The sequence below is a fragment of the Gallinula chloropus genome (genome assembly GCF_964237585.1).
Source record: "Gallinula chloropus genome assembly, chromosome: 3".
NCBI lineage: Eukaryota > Metazoa > Chordata > Aves > Gruiformes > Rallidae > Gallinula > Gallinula chloropus.
The window spans coordinates 106,877,798-106,902,077 of NC_140087.1; the positions used below are offsets into that span (position 1 = coordinate 106,877,798).

The 24,280-nt window shown below is 47.9% G+C and overlaps 1 protein-coding gene across 1 annotated transcript in view; it reads left to right on the forward strand.

Annotated features, from left to right (window-relative positions):
- The window catches only part of GRHL1 (grainyhead like transcription factor 1), a gene marked incomplete at both ends in the record, with an annotated part of 39,360 nt that overhangs the window by 8,432 nt on the left and 6,648 nt on the right, over positions 1 to 24,280 (forward strand). The window contains 6 exons of the mRNA XM_084261768.1: positions 469 to 545; positions 1,353 to 1,509; positions 1,994 to 2,105; positions 3,079 to 3,173; positions 15,519 to 15,677; positions 22,264 to 22,351. Coding sequence (XP_084117894.1) covers positions 469 to 545; positions 1,353 to 1,509; positions 1,994 to 2,105; positions 3,079 to 3,173; positions 15,519 to 15,677; positions 22,264 to 22,351 — 688 coding nt within the window. The remainder of the gene's footprint in view (positions 1 to 468; positions 546 to 1,352; positions 1,510 to 1,993; positions 2,106 to 3,078; positions 3,174 to 15,518; positions 15,678 to 22,263; positions 22,352 to 24,280) is intronic.

Sequence of the window (24,280 nt, forward strand, 5' to 3'; positions counted from 1 at the left end):
GCAGGACTGAAGTGACTCTGTAAGCTTCATTACTGCAGTTTCTACCTGTGGTGTGAATGGAGAACAGTTGGTGTATTTAGGGATCTCGAGTGAGAGTTAAACCTGTATAAAAATCCATGGGGTTTCATTTTATGGTATCAAATAAAAACAACAGTGTAATCAGCACTTTTTTTTAAAGCCAGACCTCAAGGAGATCTGTAGCTATGCACTTTCTTTGAGATTTGGGAAAGCTCTACTATATTGCCTTAAGCTGACTCAACGGCTTGTGAGATGTTATGCTTAGTTGACACCCAAAAGTTTTGAATTAGAGCTCTGCTTAAGTATCCTGTTTGTTCAGACCCAAAATTAGTTATCTCATGATCAGTTCGCTTGCCAGAACTTCTGTGGTAAGGAGTATCTGTTTAATCTTGACTTTTCTTGTTGCTGCTGTGTTAATTGTTGTGTTGTTTTGTTTTGTGTCTACCCCAGGTTTTCTTTCCTACTGAACTGAATCTGCGGATGGCCAACATGAATTCAGAAGATTATGTTTTTGACAGCATTTCTGGGTAATGCTTTAAGACCCCCGTTTGCCTGTGTCCTCCTGTTCTCTTACAGTTGGCTTGCCTGTGAGCAAGTAGTACAGCTTGTTCCCTTCTGCACCATCTCTGTCAAGAACCAGGCGGGCTGTGGATCTCAAAACCACAATGGCTGCCTGCTCACTTGAGTTTCACAGTTGGAAACCCTACTTGTATTTTTAAGGAGAACTTTCTGTGGGGTTGGAAATACCACCTGGTTTCCGTTGCTGTCGTTGGACCAGCTCCCCATCTCATGGGAAGATGCAGTGCTTTGTCAGCTCTGCGGTGTCTCAGAGTTGGCTTCCTGCTGTGTCCATCTCCCTGGTCCATTGGTCTTGCTCTCTCCTTGCTGGAAATCTACAATAGAAATAGGAAACATGAAACTCATCTGAGCTATAAGAGAGGGGGTAAACTAGGTGTTTGGTTAGTTGCAGCTGTCCAAGAGGGAAGAGGAGAAGATTGTGGCCACTGAATGTCTTACTGGCTTTTGAATTTAATGTAACTGCTTACAGATACTTTCCTGTGCCATGAGAGCCTGCTGCTCTCAGCCTGAGTAGGGAGCTTCCAGTCTTGCCTGCTGATGTGTCTTGGGATTTAGCTTGCCAAGAACTTCTCTTAAATGTTCATTCATGAAGGAAATGATTGAAAAAGGGGCTCATCCTGTTTTCCAACTTCCTTGCCTGTTGATGGTTTAGTGAGTCAACTAACAACTTTGGAATTTCTCCAGATTAAATGTGGAACATTTAATCAGCTTTCCAGGAAAATGCCTTAGCAGTCACTGCCCTCTTCACTCCATAGGAATAACTTTGAATACACTCTGGAAGCCTCCAAGTCCCTCCGACAGAAGCCTGGGGACAGCACAATGACTTACCTGAATAAAGGTCAATTCTACCCCATCACTCTGAAAGAAGTCAGCAGCAGTGAAGGAATCCATCACCCCATCAGTAAAGTCCGAGTGAGTGACAGCTCTTGTGGTTTCTTGGGAAAGAGGGTGTGTGCAGTGGTAGCCTTAAACTCTCCAAGTGCAGCAATCTAAACCAGAGCATCAGCACTAAGGCCAGCTTACCTGCTCTCTTACGTCAATGTTCATTCCTTTGCTGTCCACCTACTTCCAGACCAACCCATCCTGGCTCAGTCTGTTAAGAAGTGGTGTCAGCACTTGTGTAAAGGTGATGCAACACCTGGAATGAGATCCTTGAACTCCAGTTAGGAGAGCAGTTCTGCTCATCTCTGTTTATGACCCAGAAAACGCCGCTCGCTGCCTTCCTGTTTGGCAGCGGCGTGCCAGCTACGCTGTGATGTGTCAGGTGGGAAAGCCTAAAGCAGAAAACCTGATACCAAGGAAAACTTCCAAAACAAATGAACTCTGTGGCCTTTTCTCTTTCACCTATTTGCATTTTATTGTATTTATTTTTTAATCTTACTCCCTCTCCTTTCAGAGTGTCATCATGGTCGTGTTTGCTGAAGACAAAACAAGAGAAGATCAGCTCAGGCACTGGAAGTACTGGCACTCTAGACAGCACACAGCCAAACAAAGATGCATTGACATAGGTAAGGAACACTCTCATTGCTGATGTCAGACTCCAAACCCAATTCCTTGGCAAGGTTTGGCTTTTCTGCTAAAGCTTTGTTAACTTAAGGAAACTTTGGATCACATGCTCTGCCATCCATAGCTTTGCTGAAAACCTAGAGAGAGCTTTTGATTGCTTGGAGCTAATGCTGTAGGTTTTGGAACTCCTGAAAGAGGCAGATTTTTGGAGGAGTTTGCTTGGTAAGCTGGCTGATCTTAGGGTTTTGCACTGGGAGAGGTAGCACACCCCTCCAAACTACAGGTGCTTTGGCATACCCTGGTGCTTGTAGGTAAATGGCAGCTTATAGACTCTGTGGCTGTCCTAAATATTATGTTCCTTCAAAGGGCAAGTTTCTAGTAGAAATACCTCAATGCTAATGATCCTCCTTCTCACAGCTTCGCTCACAACTGGTCTTTGGTACATGTAAAAAAGAAAACACTGCAAATTTCCACTTGCCTCCAGACAAGGCTGGGGCTGGCTGGCTTCCAGCCTTCTCTGGCTGAAAGCTGGGTTGTACTCCTCGTCCCTTCCTTCTGTGAATAAAAGCAGGGATTAATCACTTGGCACTCGAAGCAGACGCGCATGCAAATCTCTGTTTGTTGTTGAAGGAGTTTTATTGAGAGCTTATGCCCTTGCTGTGCAGGGCAGGGTTTCCCGCACACCGCAGCTTATGGGACGTGGGAGATTTGGGCCGTCTGCCTGCTGTAATGGAGTGTCCAGTTTGGAACTTCTGCTGGGTCCCGTTTTCCTCCTCCCTCCTGCTTGTCCCTTTGTTTTTGCATGAGAACCATTTCCAGCCATTTTAATGATCTGTTCTTAAATACAGTTCAGCTTCCTTTGCCCCCAAGGACTTGCTGAGCAGTTGCAGTTTCTGGCTGCTCAGTGTGATTAGGGACTCCAGATGGTATTGCCTCTTCCTCTCCCCCTCTCTCATGCATCCTTCTTTCTAACAGCTGACTACAAGGAGAGCTTCAACACCATCAGTAACATCGAGGAGATTGCGTACAACGCCATATCCTTCACTTGGGACATCAACGAGGAAGCGAAGGTATGTGACCATGATTTTATTTCCTGCCCTTTTAGCAGATTCTGGGGCTGGGGGAGGGGAAGGGTGTGTGGCCTACCTGGTGATTAGCATGTAACAAGTTTGTTTACGCTCTTACATTAGGCAAAACCTTCTGTCTATTTCTTAAGAGGGTTTGCATGTGCAACCGAGGAGAGCTTTGCAACTGCTTTAAGGTTCTTGGCAGAACTGCCTACCTGACAGACAAGTACCGACAAAAGGAAGCACAGATGAAGTGGCACAGGAGGTGTGATGGAGCTTAGCTGAGCTTGGCAGGGAGCACAGACTCTTGGAGGATCCTGGCAGAAGGTGGGGAGCACCTTCTGAGGGGCTTAAACCTGTGGCAATGGGATTGCCTTTAGCAGGGAGAGAGCAGCTCCTGCTGTTCAGCTCCCCAAGCATGTGTTGCTGAAACCACGGAGCCCAATACCCAGTGACCTATTTCAAGTTAGAGCAGCCTCCTGGTGAACTCTGGTTTGCTCTTTTTTCAGAACTGTGGGTACTACAGTAGGTCTGTAAGTACGGCAGCTTCCCTGTAGCTAGTAGTGAAGTGCAGCTATTTGAAGCTGCTCCAGCTTTTGAAAAAGACATGTATCTTCTGGGTGCCAGGACAGCAGGACAGAGGCAGGCTCTCTTTTGTTCCAAAGGCATTTCCCGCTGGTTTATTGCTGGAGTCAAAGTGCAGGTGTTTTCTTCAGAGAGTTTTCTGTTCCTGTTAAAAATTGGGACCAGTTTCCTTCTGGTTATGGAGGTTGGCTATATATTTTATATTATGTGCTACTCACCACCATCTTGGGCTGAAGTACTGGTGGCTGCAGTGTGCCATGTCTAGGGAGAGCCTAGCTTGGGGGACATAGGAGCTCTCAACAGAGAATGCAAAGGTCTGCCTCTGCTGCTCTGTGCCCCACTGTGCTCTGCAGGAGACACAAGGGTCTGTGGCACTGTGCAGAGCTCGCTGTCACCATGAGCCTTGCTCTCTGTTGCACAAGGGCTTTGGAGAAGAGAGACTGGGAGAGGTGGTGTGGGGGCAGCTGTTGGATTTCAGCTCCGTGGGAGATGTTTGGGGCACTTGGCAAGGAGCTGTGTGTGCTGCTGGTGACAATAAATGCATATGTGATGTTACTTCTGAGGCTGGTGTTGGGTGCCAGGCTTCCCTGTTCACCACATTCAGCTGGCTTTGGCATTGGCTGGTTTGGGGGGGTGGCAGGGAGCACCTTACCTGCTGGAGGATGCTGAAAGCTGGATGTGAATTATTTTTATTTGAAGCATGAAGCACCTTGTTTACATAGTAAACAGCTGAAACTTCAGAAGGGCTGTCAAAAAGAGGCAGTAAATGTTCCCAAAGTGGTATCTTCCTGCTGTAGCCAGTCTGACATTTTCCTGTTCAAGGAGCTCTGGTAATTCATGTCTGTGAGGTACTCAAGGTCTTAGATTTGCATGCAGGGGTGGATCACACAGAGCAGTGATTTCAGGTCCCTAAGGAGTCGGAAACACTCTGAAGCTCTGCAGCTGCAGGGACAGGCTGCTAACCCAGGAGTAGGGCTTACAGCTGGTGCTGAGAACCATGTGGCTGTCCCAAGAAAAGCCACCCCTTCCCACCAGGAGAGAACCCAGCCCTGTAAAGCTGGTGCAGGTGGTTATTGCCCAGGTGCTCTTCAGACCCCTGAATGATGAGTAGCTTCAGTGAGCGTAGGTCTGGAACGAAACTGATAATACAACCTTGGAAAGGTCTGAGGACCCTCAAAGTGGTATTTCAGCTTGGGGCTGAACCTCATGGGATGGGGAGGTGCTGGGAGGCATGACCAAGACTCACTTTACCTCTAGCAAACATACCTCTGGAGTCACAGTTTCTGTGAGTCTCTTAGTGAGCAGTGGATTGTACGAACCTGCAGAGAGGACTGGTGATAACACGAGTACAGCCTTGGCTCCTGGGATTGGTATTGCATTTGGGCAAAAATACTCTGAACTTCAGTGTTCAAAGAACTGGCATTTTTAGCAAGTGCTCTGTGTGCTGAAGTGTCTGTTTAACTTGAGTTCTTTTCCTTGAGTGGATGCGCTTTGTCAATGGTCGGATTTCTCACCAGTAGAGCTGCAGTTCTTTCTCAACCCCTGTGATCTTATCAGCAGATGCCTCAGCCAATTTCAACAATTTTATTGCATGGTTCATTTACCTTGCATGCTCTCTCCCTTTTTTTTTTCCCCTTCTCCCTTCCCCCCCCCAACATATTTCAAGACTGTGAAGAGAGCAGGGAATAGACAGCTAAGTTTCTGATGCCACAAAGTCTTCCACAGTAATAAGTACAGTCTTGAGTTTAATAACAGCAGCAGCGTTGCATAGATGATACGTTTAACCAGCCAGCAAGCCTTGGTTATTAGAAACTTGCTTCCTGAGCCCTCCAGTTACCTGGACCAGAGTCAAATGGTTCTTCTGGGGTTGCTGCTACTCCCATTTCTCTTTCTTTTGCTCCCAGTTTGCCGTGGGAATGATTTGGTCCTGTGCAGAGGTGTCAAAGGGGAGGTGATGAGGCTCTGCAAGTGGGATTTTTGGTATTAATTGTCCACTTAGGCCCCCAGGGCTCGGTCTGTGTGTCTCATTTAAGGGAGAAGTAGTGTGTGATAGCAAGCTGTCCCTGGCAGTTGTGGAACCAGGTACTTGGCTTTGCTGTGGGGATGTGCAGGAGTACTGGGCCTCTGCTGCTTTGTGCAGGAAGGTGTCACCTGCCTGAGAGAGCTTTGCCAGTCCCCATGGGGCACTCTGGGGACTGTGTAGAATACAGCTTTCGGGTGAAGAAACGCTGTTTTCGGGCGATACGAGTCATCTGCTCGCTCTTCTGCAAGGAAAGTGTGTGGATTTTGCAGCTGCAAAGTTGGGGGATGAAAGTAATGCTTGAGATGCCCTCAGCAACCAGTATTACCCAGTTGGGTTGTGCTGGGACAGCTGGGGGTCATGCCAGGGCTTCGGATGCTGGGTGCAGCAGACGGGTCTGGCTCTGCACAGATGGGGTTGTCGTGCAGCAGGCTGCCTCGGTGTGCTGTCTGTGAGCCCATTTGTGTAGAAACCAGGAGCATTTCATGCATGACAGACACTTCATGCTCTGGGACCACACAATGTCCACGGGTTTCCAGTAAATGCTTTATGCTGCTTTCTGGCAGCTCCTCTCTGCCCTCTTCTGTTGCTTTGGGACATCACAGGAGCTGGTAGAAGTGGCTGCTATATAGAAGAGGGGTGGGTTAGTATCTTCTGACCTTGGCAACATTGTGCTCAAACTGGAAAAGGGCCTGGGATCCAAAGCCTTCCTTGCCCTGAGAGAGGGAAAAGAGCCGGGGGTGGGAAGGAAGGCCCGGGCTTGGAGAGGGAGAGACAGGCTGCCTTGGAGTAGTGCTCTTGAGATTGCAAGGAGGGTGAGGTAAGTGTTAGGAAGATTGACAGGAGACTGCAAACTCTGGAAGCAATGGTTTGGGTGGGCTTCCAGGCATCTGTGCAAGAGATGAGGTGTGACCTCACCACCTGACAGACTGGGGAGGGAAACAGTTAGATGAGGAGATAGTTGCGCTTTGTGAGAAGAAAGGGTGAGATGGGGAACTGGCACATTAGTTGATGAACTATGAGGCTGGGTGGGATATTTAAGAAACATAGCTACTCAATGAGGAGCCATCCTGGCTGGGTGGAAGTGTGATCCGATGAGTCTGTGTAGCTGATACATGCAACAGGTAATGCTGGAGTTACCCTGGGGCTCATGTGGAGACTTCAAACAGTTTTCCACCCTGTCCTGTATGCCTCTGTTAGGCAGACGGTTGAGGTGGGGTTCTCCTGCAAAGAAGCTTTTAGATGTCTGAACACAAGCTAATCATCTTTTGCTTCTATGATTTCATTAGGGACAAAGTGTCTAGAGCTGGGATAGAGCTTTCTCTGAAGGTGCCTGCCCCTCCTCACTGACTGAGTAGGCTTGGCCATCTTTAAAATTAGGGGATTTTAAAGGCAGGGAAGTGGAATCCTGTCCTTGCAGCCCTTTTTGTCTCTGTCTGTATGTCAATCAAGAGAAGCATTTATATGTTTAGGTCATGAGTTTTTGAGGCCAGAAGCCATGTCTTCCCAGGTCTGCCCAGCATGCCTGGTAGTTGTTCTCTTGCTTGGTACCCACTGATGTCTTCTAATGAAAACTGCTGCACGTTTCCTTTGAGTGTTTCCTGCTGCTTCATTCAGAACGTTGGCCACTGTCCTGTTACCTCAGTGTTACCCGTTAGGCTGTGAAGCAAACTCGCTGTCCCTTAACTTCAGCCTGGGGACATGGCCTGCGCTCGGGTCAGTGGCAGTTGAACAATCTGGACAGATCGGTTTCCCCAGGGTTGACTGGCTCTGCTGGATCCTGCTTTGTTCCCATCCTGTCTGAGCTCCTACCTGGTGGAGCAGGAGGGTTGGGGCCTCTGGTCAGAGCAGGGCGAGGAGTTGTCTGTGTAGTGATGGTAAAGGCCTCTTCCCTCCATTTGTTTAGTCATAACGATGCAAAGGCCTCTGCTGTTGTGCTGGGGCACCCCTTCCACACTTGCCAACAGGTCCCTTCTGAAATGTAGCTTTACTTCTGGCAACTCCCAGAGAAGGGCCCCTGTGGAGGTCTTCTGCCTGCTGGTCTTGCTTTAGGTGGGACTGGAGCCAAAAATGATGTCACTGCACATTAAGGACTCTATTGTCCTCCCACTCCTTCCCTCAGAAAAAGGCATTGTAAGCCAGATGCTGTGTGTGAAAAGACCTTTTCTACTAAAAAGGGATATGTAACAAGGGTGTAACAGGGCGTTTATTGCTGGGAACTATTGCAGTAGAATTTTTGGTGCCTTTCCACCAAAGGGAAGGTGCTATGGTATCTCTTAAGTGATACCCTGAATGACAGAGGAATTTGGTGGTTTGTTTCTCCCCTTCCTTGTCCCCCAAGAAAAGTGGAAGGGTCCTATGTTGAAGTATTTTGAGGCTAATTTGAGTCCCCCTTTAGAAATAGCAGATTTGGCAACAAGGGTGGTCTTCTGGGAGGTCTTTTGTGTTGACTGCAGCTCTTGGGCAGGATTTTTCAGATGAGCTCAATTTTTGGAGAGGGTGGATCTCTTGCTGCAACTTGAAGTAAGGCTGGGGTGTATACCACTGATCTTATTTTCAGTGTTTATTCTAGTATAATCCTTGCTTGGTGTTCACTGCAGGGAGAATTTCAGCTTTTTGATTGATGAATATTGTATGCATTTATATGAATGCCATTGTAATGAAACAGCAGTCATGTCCCTCATTAAAGAAGGTGTTGCCACCTTCAGCAGCATTGAGGAGGTACAGGTTTGGCTAGTTGGAAATGAAACTATGAAATGTGATGAGTCAAACATACTTAAAGGGAAGAGATTGGTTTGAAGCCAAGGCTGCAGACCACAAGTAACTTTGAGGCACAAGTACACGCAGCCTTTGGAGCAGCGACGTAGGAAAGTCATATTGCTTACCTGCCTCTTAAGGCAGGCCTCTCCCTCCTCTGTCCTGGGTTTGCTTAAAAACAAGCATGTGTTGCCCTTGATTTTAATTGTTGCAAATTAGAAGCTGTTTTTAACACAGTTTTTCTTCAAAATGTGGTGTCCCAAACTCTACCATCCTTCTGGTCTTCCAACCAACTTCAGAGCTCACAATAAGTTCCTTAACGCTGGAAGAAAAACCTTCCTGTAGCTAGCTCTTCTGCAGAGAGAACTGGGAGGTTCCTTTTTTACTCCATTCATTTCATACCTGAGAGCAAAGCTTGCTTTCCAGACATCTCTGTGCCTCAGTAGGTGCAATTCTTTCCTGCATTGGCCTGTGTGTTGGGTTGTTTGTTTTGGGTTTCTTGTTGAGGTTATTTGGTTGGATGGGTTGTTTTTTGGTTGGTTTGGGTTGTGGGTTTGTTTTTTCTAACACTGCTGATTTTTTTGCCAGACTACTGCTTTTACTTTCCAATAAACTGAACAAAAGCTGACACCTGGCCCTTCACCTTTATCTTATCAGAGTGCAGTGTGTGAGGAAGCATTGGTAGGACTGGGAATCTTTATTCCTGCCTCTCCCACGTGTTTCCCACAGATGTTCCTGTGTTTCCTTACCTCAGAACAGGTTGTAATAACAATCAGTGTTGCTCTTTGTGAGGAGGAATATATATTTTCCTTTCATTATCATTAATTTTAAGTTTTTTATGGAGTAAACTAGCTAGGAGGATGTTCTCTTATCCAAGGCTGGGTCATATTTCCCACTCAGCATTCCTTGGTGTGGTGTGGGACCCGCCATGTGTTTTATGTCAGTCACCCAAATTGGGCTTGGTAGGCTTGAATGCAAACTAACTTCCTCAGGGCTGTGAGCGGGACGATGCTGGGTCTGGCTGAGCAGAGCTGGAACGGATGTGGCCCTATCACACATCTGCCAGACAAGCCTTATTTGGAGCATCCGATCCCAAAGGCAGGAGGTGGCTGAGGAGCCCACAGGTGCATGAGTTGCCCAATTTTTCTCTCTCCTTCCTGGCCCACCTCCTGCTGATGCAAAACCTGTGGTGCACGTGGGAGGTGAAGAAATGAATGTGAGAGCAGTAAGATCAGCCACCTCTCAGGTGATCTGCACCAAGGTGGTTTCTTTCCCTTCCTCCTTCTAAAGACAGAGCAGCCTTCCCAGCACGGCTCTCTTGGGATGTGCCGCGGCGGATGTGTGCGGGCAAACCTGTGCTTGCCCTGCCTGCACTCCCAGCTGCCTGGCTGGGGCCCAGCGCCAGTCCTGGAAGCCAGACGGTGACGTTAAGGCAGCAGAGTGCCCAGCCTGACAGCTCTGCCTCTCAGAAGGGCTTGGAGCTGCTCTGGTGTAACTTGTAAGGCTTTTGGGCTGGAGGGGATTCAGATCCAGCCAGCTCGCAGCACAGATAAAGTGTGTTAAGGCCTATCTTGTACACATTCACGTGGACAAATCTTTAGAAAAGACCTTTTATTTTCTTTTATGTTTGTATTTGTCCAAGCCTTAGAGAAACCACATGCTTTCAGCTGTCAGCACTGAAGTAAAAACATTTGAGCTTCCGGGTAATTTTTTGTTAGTGGAGGGGTGATAAATGAGTCGCCTGTGGAATCTGGGCCTGGGGCCACTCCTTTGGCTAACCAGCGAAAAGTGCTGCCACCACTTCAGCTGCATACCCCTGAATTGCACATGCATCTGTGGAGAGGCCAAGCGACCTGGTGGCTGCTGGGCTTTGCATTGACATTCCCAGAATTCCTGCTGGGAGACGGGATGAGGAGCTGCTGTGTCCTGGTGTTGCCAAGGCTGTGAAGCATCCTGGTCCCTCATGGTGGATGGTGCACATTTGGGTTCTGTGAGGAGTCTGTGCGTGTGGCAGAGGATGGAGTTTGTTTGTGTCCTCTAGCCCATACTCAAGTCCTTTTATTTAGGTCTAACTGATCCTTTACCTTGTTCCTCTGGTTTTTAATGTGCTGTTGTAGCTTCAGAGGCTCCTCTTCCTGTCAGTTTGAGGGTTTCTATGACCTTTTGTCCTGCAAAAAGTGAAAAGAACGATGTCAGCTGCGCAGTGACTGCTGCCCTCCCCAGGCAGAGACCACAGGAATGGCCTTGCTGCTCCAAAGGAAAGCAAAGCGAGACATGGCATAAGTGGAGTGGGTCCTGTTCCGCAAGGAATGTGTGTGGGTTGGACTGATGTGTGAGTATGATGCGTGGTGATCAGTCAACAGGCGAGACGCTGCCTTTGTGTTGGGGAATGGTCCCAGGATGCACTGGAATCTCTTTGCCTGCTGAGTCTTAGGCAGGACATTGAAATTACTTGCTCATGGTCAAGAAAAACAGTATCTATCTGCATTCCCTGGAAAGAATTGCTGTTTAACCTGTCCCTGGTGGTTGTGTAGTAGGCTCCAAACTCTTCTGTACATGCACAGTCATCCAAAATCAAAAGTATCCTGACAGCTTTAAGTTGAATGGCTCATAAAAATAAGAGGGTTTTGCCTACAAGTGCTAGAAAAAGAGCTAAAGCTTTTCTGAAGTCTTAGTAGAGGGGAAAAAAAAAACCCCACCCAGTGGATTTGGATTGTCAAGCAGTGTCTTTGTTCTCTGGGCACAACAGTGTAATGAAGCATAAATAGGAAGAGGTGGGTTCAATTTGCCTGTCTTCTGTTGAAATGAAAGCCACATGGAGCAAGGTGGTCAGGCTGCAATAGTCCTGAGTCCATCTCTGTAGTTAGTGCCTTATGCAGAAGGACATATGAGACTGATGGGGGGGCAGGGGGCGGGGAGGGAAGATCTGCTCTCTGGCCATTAAAAAGTCTTACCCATGTCTGTGTTTGCTGGGGACTGGCCAGAGCTTACGGTGTGCTAATGCCCATCCGAGGTCGGGGCTGTGTACCTACCTACGGTTCCTTTGCAGTGAGTCAGAAGAGGCTGCACAAGGTGACACCTCACCTAAAGCTGCTGCATATGTAGCCTTTGGACTGATCAAAACCGGTGATGCTTTCTGTGTGACAAAAGAGCAGAGCGTCCAAGATAAACGAAGGAGAAGAGCTCTGGGTATGCAAGCCTTCATTTCAAAAAGGCATCTTTCATCTCGCTGACAGCGAGGTTCCTGCAGCACTCTGATTACCCTTTAATTATGCCTGTTTTTCCTGGTTTGTTTGAAAGGCAGATCTTGTTAGGAAAAGGTGCTGCGTGGAAAACTTGGCTGTCTCCGCTGCCCTTCCTTGAGGCCATGCAGCAGAGCTGCTGGATTAATTTTCCTGTTTCTTTTCCGCTTTATTAAAATGGAAGGTTGTTTCTTGTACATTTGAATATAGGCATGGTGTGTTTCTCCTGAGTTAGGTGAGGAGGGGCACGAGTGGTCGGGCAGTTAAAGCAAACCAGGCAGTCATGAAGTCTGGCTCCTTCCCACGCTGACTTCCAGCGTGATCCGGGAGGAGGTGCTTCAGTCCTTCTGCCTTCAGTCTTCCCTTGCATGTGGCTGGATTGCTGCTCATCTGCCCCAAGGGCTGCGGGGAACCCAACATGGCAGTGGGTGGAGGAGGGTCTGTAGCATGGTGGGGTAAGTGTCAGGTGGTGGGGGTGGGTTAGCAGCTCATACCAACTCACAGGTTTCACACTGTTTGGTGTTTTATCTGGAACCCTGCTATTGCAGTCATTTGTTCTGAAGAGAATATTGGCTTTCATTGTGACAACAAAAAAAGCAAGCCTGGCTTTGGAGAGAAAAACCTGGAAATTCGATTCAAATATAGGCTAAAGGCTTAACTGCTAAGCAAGCAAAACAACTCCAGAACAGGTTTCTAATCCTTTTAGAAATCTCGGTTTTAAACAAAATCTGCTTAACTTTTGAGGGCTTGACTCATGTTTGTAGGTGCTCAGGCTTGACAATGCTCTATTTTTAAGTGCTGTCTTTATGTTGAATCTTGGGAGGCAAGATGAATTTTTTTTTTAAGTAGCAACAAATCTTAATATAGCTGAGAATGCGGAACTGCCCTTAGAAAAATAGGTTGGACACACGAAAAGGAATCCTGCTCAGCAGGCTGAAGACGTAGAGCAACTTCTGCGGTTACGTTTTTCTTTCTTCTGGCAATTTTGGGGTGGGGATGTAGCTGGCTCAGTCACTTGGCCTTACGTTTCTTTTCAAAGGCGAGTCCTATCTTCCTGAACAAAAAGCCACTGGCTTAAAACTGTTTTAGCCCAAACTGGAAAAGCTCTTCGTTAAAACTCTTGGTTTTGAGGAACTTGAGGCAACCTGAGGTTGCTCAAAAATAGGGGCTACAGGATGGGTAGGGAGAAGCAGGGGATCCTCTTGAACTGAAATTGCTTTGCAGAAACAGAAGGCAGGCTGGTGCTCTGTTGCTTTAGAGAGGTGATCAGGTTTTAGTTGTCATCTCCTGCCCAGAGCCCTGAAAGCTTAAATGGCATGAAAATGAAGTCAGCTGCTCAAAGCCAAAAGTAATCAAATGAGGAGACTCTCAAGTAGGAGGATGATCTTTTGTCATGTGACAGGCAATCCCAAATTCCCATGGGATACCCATGCAGATTCTGCCTTCAGCCCAGTGTGCTGTGTGGGCTTTGCATGTGAAGACTCAGACATGAACTTGTTAGGGACAGCTTGTTAGGGAACTGGTGGCTGCTGGTGCATTTTGAGTCCGCTGGTGTCCAGCGATGTGAAAGTCAAATGAGGGATTTCTCAGCAGTTCTGAGGCTGTGGGTGACCTGCTGGCCTGGCTGCTCAGGAATCCCCTCTTAAAGAACCCAGTCGTTTCTTCATACCCACCTGGGAGTTGTGTGTGAATATTCAGTAAGGGTAAATAAATTCAAAATGGAAATTTAAAATGTAAAAATATGCAAACACCAGAGTTGTGGCTCTCTTAAGCTAAACCCCTGCTCAGGGAACACGATTATTCAGGCTGTGCCTGCATCTGATTACTGAACTCCCAAGCGGTGAGGCAGCTCTCCAACCTCCCTCAGGCTTTCCCCCGGGGTGTGCCAGCGCTGCCAGCCAAAGGCCCTGGCAAAGCTGGCTGGCAAGGAGGGAGGGGGTGGATAAAAGCTGGCAAAAAGCTGCCATTTGGGTGAGTCTGGAGGAGATTAAGAGCTTATTTAAAAATAACTTTCCTGGCTTCAATTTGGGGTGTATTTAATGCTTGTAGAAGAACCTGTGTTTGGGATGCTGAGCCCTGGGCTGGTGGGTGAGCAGGCAGGGAGTGCTGGTCAGCTTGGGTGCTGCTGTCCCCATGGGATGTCCTGGCTTAGGCCACTGCAGAACAAGCAGTGGCGTGGCTGGGGATGAGCTCTGCTGGTGTGAGTGACTTGTCCTGTGTATCCCCATGTCCCTGTGCACAAGTGGGTGTGTTGCCAGCTCCATGGGATGGTGTGTGTGTGTGTGCAAGGGAAGGCATGGGGGCTGTTTGTCAAGCTGGTGTGCTGGCAGCTCATGCTCACAGGGACTATATGAGCAAACAGCCCCAGTTTTCTTATGGTACTGTTATACACCAGGGGAACAGGTTCTGTCTCTAGTCTGGCAATAGTTATTACGCTTCCATTTCCTCTCTTTTGTTAAAAGTAGCAATGAATGTTGCAGAACCTCTGTGAAGAAGCCTGTGAGAAGCACTTTGCAAACCCACAGATCCAACCCCATAAGCTTTTCAAAACCTTCTTTTGGCTTTGCAACACCGGGACGGCTCCGGGAGGTGGCACTAACTCACTGCACAGGCTGTCAGACGGCTGATAGCACAGTAAGGGAGCATCAGGTGCTGGGACTGTGTTCCTGTGGAATATCTGGCAAGGTGCTTCTGGCTCCTAAGGCTTTGATCTGATTGATTTTATTAGCAGTGGGATCTCCCCTTTTATTCTTGAGACAGGTAGGAGAGTAGCCACTGCAGGACTTATTACCAATAATTTATGGGGTAATTAATCGTTGCAGCTTCTTCTGAGATGCGGCAATACCAAGCACTGTGTCTGGTACACAGCAAGCCCATGTTCTGGATACAAAGCACTTCTGTCTGTCTGCTCATAGTATCAAAAAGATGTTTCTTTTTTCCTTCTATTGAGCAACATTGGGATTGGTTTTTGGTGGTGTGTCGTTGGATTTTTTTTGTTTTGTTTGAAAATGAAATTAGATATGCTCAGAACCACTCAATTCATTTTCTGTATATTTTTTTTATCAGAATAATGGAAATGTGAGCAGTATATTATAAGTTGTACTAGGGAATAGTCACAATGGTGTTCATCTTCTTAAGGGTAAAGCCCAGAAACTTTCACTGAAATAATGGCATTATTCCTGTGTTTAAGGATAATGTGTTGCCTGCTGGTTTGGTTTGGTTTTTTTAAAGCTTTTAATGTCACTTACCAAAAACCCCCACCTGAGTAGCTTGAAGCATGTGCTGTGCTCACAGCAGCTTAAGTAAAGCTCATGGAAAGGTTTGTTTTAACTTGCCCAGAGTAATGTGAATTTTCTGAAGCGTGGCTGTTTCACCAGGCCAGTGAAGCACCGGGCAGTTGAGGGCTGGGTGTAGGAGGATTCCTGTTGCTGAAAGCTCGATGACAACATTTGAGAACTGAGGTGGAAATACTTGGGAAGGATGGGTGGAGTCTTCATAAAGTTTGGAGAGTTTGTTGAAATTCATTCTGGACAAAGCAGCATGGGCCCCTGTAATGGTGTGTATAATGAATGATGTCATACTGCTGCCTGGGGACTTCACCTGATCTCTCAGAAAAAATGAGATCCCACCTGTAGCCGCACAGAGTGGCCTTTAGATCTTGGCACACTCTGATCAGGCCCTTGCTCAGGTGCCAGCCAGGAGTCCCTGTGTCACCACTGATGTCTGCGCTTTCCTCTTCCACAGGTTTTCATTTCTGTGAACTGCCTCAGCACAGATTTCTCCTCTCAGAAGGGAGTCAAAGGCCTGCCCCTGAATCTTCAGATTGATACCTACAGCTACAATAACAGGAGTAACAAACCTGTCCACAGAGCCTACTGCCAGATTAAAGTCTTCTGTGACAAGGTAAGGTTGGGTCAGTGTGCTGGTGACACTCAGAGAGGCTTTTCCACAGCTTAGCAGCACATCTTTTTTCTTATCCTGCCACTTGCTCTTTTGGCTCACTGAAGAGTCCCATCTCCCTTCAGCCTTTGCAAGGAAAAAATTTCAACCCTTTCTACTTGGCTCGTAGCTGTTATGATGACCTCAGATAAATTTGTTGCTGTCAGAATGCTGGAGCACTGAGAAGTGCTCTATCCTGAGTGCCTGTCCTGAGTGTTGACTTTGGAGAAAGGTCAGTCAGTGGCAGGAGGCTGGCTGTCGATTTCCAGCCTCTGGAGTAGTCCTGCAGAGTGCCTTCAGTAGGAGAAATCATTGCAATTGAATGGAGCAAGGGGAGGCTTGCCTGTGTCCAAGCTCTGTTGTCCTCTTAAAATTCCTTGTGCATTTTTACAATACTTGTTATTAAAAAGAAGCAAACAAAAAACCCCACCCCAGAAACCCCAAAACCAAAACAGCTTGTACATTGTGTAAAAAGAAAGTGTTCCTGTTTTCATTGTGCCCCTGTGAGATAGAGCAGCATAGTGAAGCCAGCTTACAGGCTGGACTTCAGAGTGACCAAGATGTTTCTGTGCCAGAGTGAGTGCTGCCCAGGCTTCCCCAGTCCCTCTTCTGACCACTGAAGCACTCCAGTGTCCCGTTTTCCTGGCATCCTGCTTAAGGCCTCTCGGTCTTTCCATCCAAACTGTGTTTTCATGGCATGGACTGTTAGTGAGATCTCATATCTGAGAGGTCTGTGCCAGGCTTGTGACCCCTACTCAAGTGCCACGCTAACTTGGCACTGATGGCATACTCTGTGGCTTTGTCTTGTCATCCTTCAGGGCACTGCCACAAAGACTCATCTCCTGCTGCCGCTCTGCCTCCCAAATTACGTGGGGGCTTCTACAGTCTCCTTCTGCTGTAGCATCTCATTGACTCATCCTGCCACATTTTGTTGTCTATCCATGTGGTTTTAAATAGGCCCCTCAGCTTTCCTGCATGCTTGGGAGAAGCTTTCTGTAGCTGCCCACCAGTGTAAAGCAACTTAATCACTTTCCTGTACATCCCTCCTAAGATAGCTCCAGTTGTGAAGATTCCTGCAAAGAACAGACCAGGGAGTTAACAAAAGCTCTCCAGAGCTATCCTAAAGACTTGCCAGTAAGCCTAAGAGGCTTTGCTCTCATGGGCTTTCTTCAGGCCTCTTTAACTCTTACTCTTTTACTTTTTCTCTTGTTTTTCTCCTCTAAAATGAGACTGAGACACGTGTGTCATCTAAAGCTCTGATTCTGTTAGCTGGGAGTCTTGTGTTAGCAACCTGTGTTCTGTGTGGTGCCAGTCAGCACTGGTGTGGTGCAGGGAAAGGGCAGGATCTTTTACTCTGAACTTGTCCTGTAACTTACCAACACTCTGCTAAAATTACTGAAGCTTCTGCCAGTGTTAGTAAGACCAATCAATTCATAAAAGGGCAGATGTAGTCACTGCACAGTTTAGAGGGAGCCATTTGAGCCTATACCATAAATTACTTGTTTGTATTTCATTAGTTTCATGTTCATTCTGTGAACAAGCAGCTGATGTGGGGGTGCTGCCTGAAGATTCTGCAATTTGTGTTTACAGAAACAGTGTTAAAACTTGCTGCCTTTCAGATCCAGTCCTGGTCCAGCCATGAGAGCTGGGAACAGAGGCCAACAGGCTGAATACTGTTTGTCACCACACTGAACCAAGCTTTGCACTCAAATGCTTGTCTGAGGTGCTGGGCAAGTGCTCCTCTGAGCAGCTCTGTGTCCTTACAGCTGCTGGTGGATTGGCCTAAAGCTACTCTGTCACTGCCCTCCTCAGCTGGGAGAGAAAATCTAATGAAAGGATCCTGGGTCAAGAAGGGCAAGGGAGAGATCAATCACCTATTACTGTTCCAGGCAAAACAGACTCAACTTAGAAAAAAATTTCTAATTTATTACCAGAGTTAAGTCAAATAAAAACAAGTCTCAAATCACCTCCCCCCACCCCTCCTTTCTTCCTAAGCTCGTCTTCTCTTACTGATTTCTGTCCCTCTCCCTCAGGGGCATTAGGGGAGGGGGAATGAGGGTTGTGCTCAGTTCATCATATACTCTCAGCCTCCTCTTCCTCCTCAGGGGAAGGACTTCTCACACTTGTCCACCCCTCCATTGTGGGTCCCTCCCACAGGGTGCAGATCTTCAGGACCAGACTGCTCCAGCTTGTGGCTCCACAGGGTCACAAGTCCTGCCAGAAAACCTGCTCCATTGTTGGCTCCTTCATGGACTGCAGGTGGAATGTCTGGTCCACCGTCATCCTCCATGGACTGCAGGGGAACAGCCTGCCTCACCGTGGTCTGCTGCAGGGTGATCTCTGCTCTGGCACCTGGAGTGCCTCCTGCCCCTCCTCCTTCACTGACCTGGGTGTCTGCAGAGCTGTTCCTCTCACACAGCCTCACTCCTCTCACAGCCTGCTGTTGGGCAGCAGTTTTTTCCCCCTCTTCTTAACTCTTCTGCTGAGGCACTGCCACCATTGCTGGTGGGCATGGCCTCAGCCAGTGGCAGGTCTGCCTTGAGGCCAGCTGGCATTGTCTCTGGACACAGAAGTTCCTGGCAGCTGCTTGCATGAAGTGGGGCCTGTGGTTCCCCACCACCACCCCGCAAAGCCTTGTCACCTAAACCAAATACCCTGGCTCCTGTAAGAGCACTGGCATTTCAGAAGGAACCTGATTTCCTGCCCTGCTTTGAGCCTCAGTCAGTCAGCTGGCCTTGAATGTTTACAAGGCCATTGTTGCTATAGTATCCACACATGCTGCAGGCCTTGGTGTGTTCTCATGTGGCTGCTCTTACCACAGAAGTGCTGTTACCCATGTTTTCTTCATGGAAGGCCAAGTCTATAATGTAGAGTTCTGTTCAAAACCCAAAATGCTGGAGTTGTGGCTGCCTCCTGGGGACAGTTCTGTGTAGGTCCCTTCAGTTCCTTTGTTCAGGCTGTGTTTGCATTGCATACCTGAACTGACTTTGAACCCAGATGCTGGCATGGCAGTCCTCTGCTGTCTCTGGGGGTGTACAAATGGATAGAAATCCTACAGGAGGTCAGATGGTTTAGTTAATGTTGTGTGGTGGCCTCTGCATGGGAAAACTGCCAGAGAAGGGTTCCCATGGTTGGGGTGGGAGGGAAAGCTGCTGATATGTTTCCGGCTTCTGCCTCTGAGCAAACGTCTTTATGCGTTTTTGTCTCCCCCTGCATGTTACCTGTGTGGAAATGGGACCCGCAGGTGCCCGGGACACTAGGTGTCCATCTAGACCCTTGTGGCTTTAAGACACAAGTAAATGGATGTAGTGGTGTCATCCTGGGACATGTTACAGCACAAGCTGGGTTCAGGCTTCAACTTCCAACTCCTGATGTTCTGTGGTTCAGGCTTGGCTGAGCAGTATTTGGGCTGTGCAGGGATGGGGATCACCTGTCCCAGAGGAAGATAATCTTCTCTTTAATGCTTAGCTAAGGCACAATTTACAGCAGAAAAGGTTAAGTAAAGGATTTCCCAGGCCAGCATTGTCCTCTGGGATCTGCCAGTGATGGATAGTGTTGTGGGAAGGTTTTTGTGGGATGGTAGGAACAAGTGAGTGAGATCCTGTTGGTAGGAGAGAGATTGTGCGAGGCAGCTGGGGGCAGCATTGATGTGGGTGAGCAGTAGCCAGGGGCTGTTCTTGTTGTGTGGTTTGGGCTGGAAGAGACCCCAGTGATCACCTAGTTCCCACCCCCTGCCAGAGGCAGGGTCACCCTTCGCTAGCGCAAGTTGCCCAAAGCCCCATCCAACCTGGCCTTGGATACTGCCAGGCAGGGGGCAGCCACAGCTTCTCTGGGCAGCCTGTGCCAGGGCCTCACCTCCCTCACTCTGTACATTAAATAGGACTATTGCCCCTTGTCCTGTCACTAAATGCCTGATTAAAAGCCTCTCTGTTTTCAGAATGCCCCTTCAGCTACTGGAAGGCTGCAATAAGGTCTGCCTGGAGCCTTCTCCAGGCTGAACAAGCCCAACACTCACAGCATGTCTTAATAGCAGAGATGTTCCAGCCCCCTGATCAAGCCCTTCATGGCTTCCTCTGGACTTGGTCCAACAGCTCCATGTCTTTCCTGTACTGGGGACTCCAGAGCTGGACGCAGCACTTCAGGTGGGGTCTCACCAGGGCAGAGGGGCACAATCTCCCCCTTTGACATGCTGGTGATGCTTCCCTTCATGCTGCCTGGGACACAATTGGCTTATCTGGGCTGCAATTGCATGCTGCTGGCTTGCACCCAATGTTTTGTCCGCTAGTGTCTCCCAGCTTGGCTGCTGGGGCCACAGGGGACAGGAAGAGCTGGAATGGCTTGTGGGCTGTGTGCCAGAGCTGTACCCAGCATGAGAGGGTGTGCAGTGAGAGCCAGGAAGCAGTCCACTGCTTTGGGAGCACATCTGATAGACGCAGCCCATGTGCGGAAGTGGGGAGCTGCCTGGCGTCACGAAGGGTCTGGATCCCACTGTGTTGTGGCTTGATATTGCATCATTTCCCTGCATCTCTGTTGCTTACCAAATATGCTGTGATTCTCTGTGGGAGGGATGGCAGCTTTCCCAAAAATGCTGCTTCCTTTTCTCAGCCCAAGGGTTGATTGTACAACTGCAGACAGAGGGAAAGAGCAACAAAAAACCCCACCCACCCTACAGCCATTAGTACCTAGAGAAGACTATGGAATCTTGCTGTTCAGAATGTAGGCTGTTTTCTAGGTCCTGAAATTGTGGAAATCTCTTTTCTTATAAACTTATTTATTCCATAATTGCCAAATACAGTGTCTTTTCTTCAAAAGTATCTGATCCTGGCTGTTGCTTAGCTCCTCTGACAAGGCAGAAAAGGCTGTCACCAAGGCACATCATCTTTCTCTTTTTTTTTTTCCCTTTTTTCTTTATTTAGAGTTTGAGATGTGTTTAGGTGGGCCTCTGTAGCCTGGAGCAAGTTGACTTTCTGGCAGAACTCCAGCTGTAGGTATTGGAGGGCAGAGGTTTTCTAAAAATGTGTTCTTGATGGATTAGCGTGTTCTCCATGAGAAAGCAGGTGCCAGTCTGTAGCACAGTGTTTGGGGAGCTGAGCATGATTACATGAAGACTAAGGCTGGAGCTGAACCTTGTCTTCCTGCTGTTCAAGCTGAGATGTTGTGACCCTTCTGGTAAGGGAAGTTGCCAAAGGGTGTGGGTCCAGCAGTGTGGAGGTTTAGGTTGGATGTCTTTGCTGTATGGGCTGTATCATCTTTGTGGGGTCAAGCAGAGCTGGCAATGGCTGTGTCTTCATCAGTTTTTATTTTTCCCATGGCTGCCTGAAGCTGTTTTCTCCCACTTAGCAGCAGGGGATACAAAGGTGATCTCTGTCAGTGCACATGAAACATCTAGGTTAACTTCCCTGTCTATTGCTAGTGCAGAAGTGCCTCCTCCTACTGAACAGATACAGGCATCCTGTCACCTACAGAGCATTGGCTTACTGGGAGGTTAGGAGGAGGACTCTTGCCCTTCTGTGCTGTGCTTTAGGCACTGCTTCCTGCCCTATCACCACACTCTTTTTAACATCATTTGCCATAGCTACTCTGGTTTTCTTCCAGCAGGGATGTGGGTGTGTTTGCAGCTTTGCAGGGGTGACATGAGAAGTAAGGGCTTCCTGTGGCCAGAAAACTGTTACCTTTAACCCTACTTTGTAGTAGGGTGTTGGGAGACAGGTAGAACTTGTGCTTACCTATTTGGGCAGTGATCTGGTGACAGGATTGAGTCCTGAGGATCTACTGTGGGCTTATCACCTTGTGCAACTGGCAACATGATATCCCTGACTTAACCCACAGTCACGTGTGAGGTCTGGGCAGAGCTGGAGGAATGGAGACAATTCCAGTAGAAACCTTCCTTCTTCCTCTCTCTCTGTGCCATAGCTGCCTGTATGGTGCAGAAAATAGGTGTTCTCCCACTCCTGCTTGGTTTGGAGGGCCAGGAACCGTGTAGCTATGAGCCCAGTTAGGTGTCTATGGATTCCACCACAGCCTGGCCACGGTAAAAAGAGAAGAAGTAACTCTTGCTTTAAAGTGACACACATCTGCAGCTTGAGATCAGTGAGGGTTGATATAACTGCTGACAGCTCCACATGCAATGTGCTGGAGGTTTCCTTGCATTTAGTGATCCAAGCATGGCATGACTCTGGAACAGGATTTAGTGATGATCTAGTAAACTCTTAAACCTCAGTAACTTGCAAGCTTTTACTGTTTTAAACTATTTGGATATATTTTTATCTCACACTTTATACAGTTGTTATAGTTGTGGAAATCTCTTATCATATCTTCATCTGACTTAAAGTGGATGCATCTTGAATGTGGTTGTTAGATGTCATTAGATGACAGGACTCAAGAGTAAGCAGACCTCAAAGCTGGCACACTCTGAAAACTTGCAGTTCGGATACCACGGAGCTGACCTGCACAAACACAGCTCTGGGAGATCAGTGTTCCTGCTGCTGCAGTGAAACTCTCGAAAAAAACTAAAAAGTCCTTTTTTCTTTCTTTTCCTCTTGTCTGGCAGGGAGCAGAGAGGAAGATCAGGGATGAAGAGCGAAAGCAAAGCAAAAGAAAAGGCAAGTGCACTGACCCCAGCTCTCAGTTGAATGCCTGTAAGTAGAAATTATTCCATCGGTATTTTAAATAATAGATCTCATTTTGGCAACAGATAACTTGTGCAGTAGAACTCTTAAGTCAACCTTTATCCCCTGTGGAATGGTGTTTATTTTAGTCAGTTGCTTCTGGATCCATTAGTTGTGTTTTGCAACATAGTGGGTCACTTAGGGCTGCTACGTAATTCTTCCTGTCCAAGACAGGGTCCTGCTGTGTATTCAGTCAGGTGTGGGCTTTACCAGCTGAAGGGACAGGGGGAGGGTTGGGTTTTAGGGCACTGCTGGAGCCCCCACAGCTCCAGGTGGCAATGAGAACTTGGGCTGTTCCAAATACTCCCAGCTTGATCCTAACCTTAGGCATTAACTTGGGTTAAAAATGTGTTGATGACTCTCCCAAGGGTGCTGCTGCCTTGTGCTGTGCCTCCAGCCCTACGTCTCTCCTCTAGGGCAGAGTGGTAATGTCACAGAAAGTAATGTCAGTACAAGCTGCTCCTGCATGGACAAAGGGTGTGAAGGCCTCAGCGCTGTAGCGTACAAAGGCTGTGGAGCTTCATCCTGCTGACCACCTTCCCTTTAATTGCTGCAGATGACTGCAACAGCTCTTGTGTTTGGATGAGTGGTAAATCACCAGCAGAGCTGCTCAGAGGAGAATTCATCTCCCTGCTCTGCCTTTGCACGAGGCAGGTGCGTGCTCTCCCCTGTCTGCTCAGTGTGCTTGCCAGAGCCGGGCCCTTAACAGCCCGACTGGTTCAGCAAGCATGTACCTCACGCCTCGCTGGGCAGGATTCTTCTGACACAGCAGGTTCAGGCTGCTGGAGCAGCTTCAGAAGAAGATAATGCTACAAGGGAACCCCTTGGCTCCAGGGCAGTTGCAGAAGGGGCTGGGTTTTTTGGTTTCTTTCCCAAATTACATCGTGCAGGGTAGGTTTAGCACACCACTGGCATGTTACAAATGTAGTAGCCCAAACGGCTCCCAAAAGCTTACTGCAGGCAGCTCATTGCGTAAGGGCTGGAAAGCACAAACAGTTTCAGTTCAGATTTCCAGGATCTTATGATTTTACCAAAGCTGCTTTCCAACATGAATTCCCTGGGCTTGGGATTAGCCTGATGTGACCTTTGTTTTCCTGGAAAGTACAATCCATTGCTGTTCAGTTCTTGTGTGGGAAGCTTTTGATTGCTTTAAGCCATAAGGTATTGTACCCACCCCCAGGATCACAAATTCCATGTGTACATGGACTCATCAACAGCAGAAATAGTTTGTGGCTTCTAGTCAAACTGATTTTGACAGGGATTGAGTAATCTTTTAAGAAATCAGGTTTGCAAAGAGGACAAAAAGGTGTATTTTCCACTGGCAACATGAGGAATAAATGTTTGTAGCTGGTTTGGCCTAAAGAAAAGTTTCCAGCTGGCAAAATGAAGTCTTTGAAGTGTGATAGAAGGCATCTCCTACCTTGTGCTCTCCCAGGTTGGTCTCTGTGGGTGAAGTCTGTACACTTAGTGGCTGATGTTACATCAACTGGTGCGTCACAAGAGCCGAAGTGCTCTGTGGGAGACAGTTCTGGTCCTGGTGAGGAATGACCTGGGTTTTTTCAGCTTAAGGTGACCAGTATGAACAATGAGAGGAACAAAAATGTAAAATTTGGAAGCATAGAATGGAAATGTAACTTCAAATGGCACACCTTGACAGAAACAGTGTTTGTGCCACCTCTGCAGCAGCACGGTAGTGCTTCTGTGGCGCTGTCTCTTTGAGATGCTCCCAGATGGAACCCTGTGGGTTGTGGGTTGTCTCTTTGTCTTCTTTCTGCTTTTCTGATATGGAAAATCCCAAGGGAGCGGATAGGGAGAAGAGGGGACTCAGACTAGCTCTTGCTCTCTGTTTAGGTGGTTTTCTTGGTAGATAGAAGCCCTAGGTTCCTTTGAGGTGAGTGC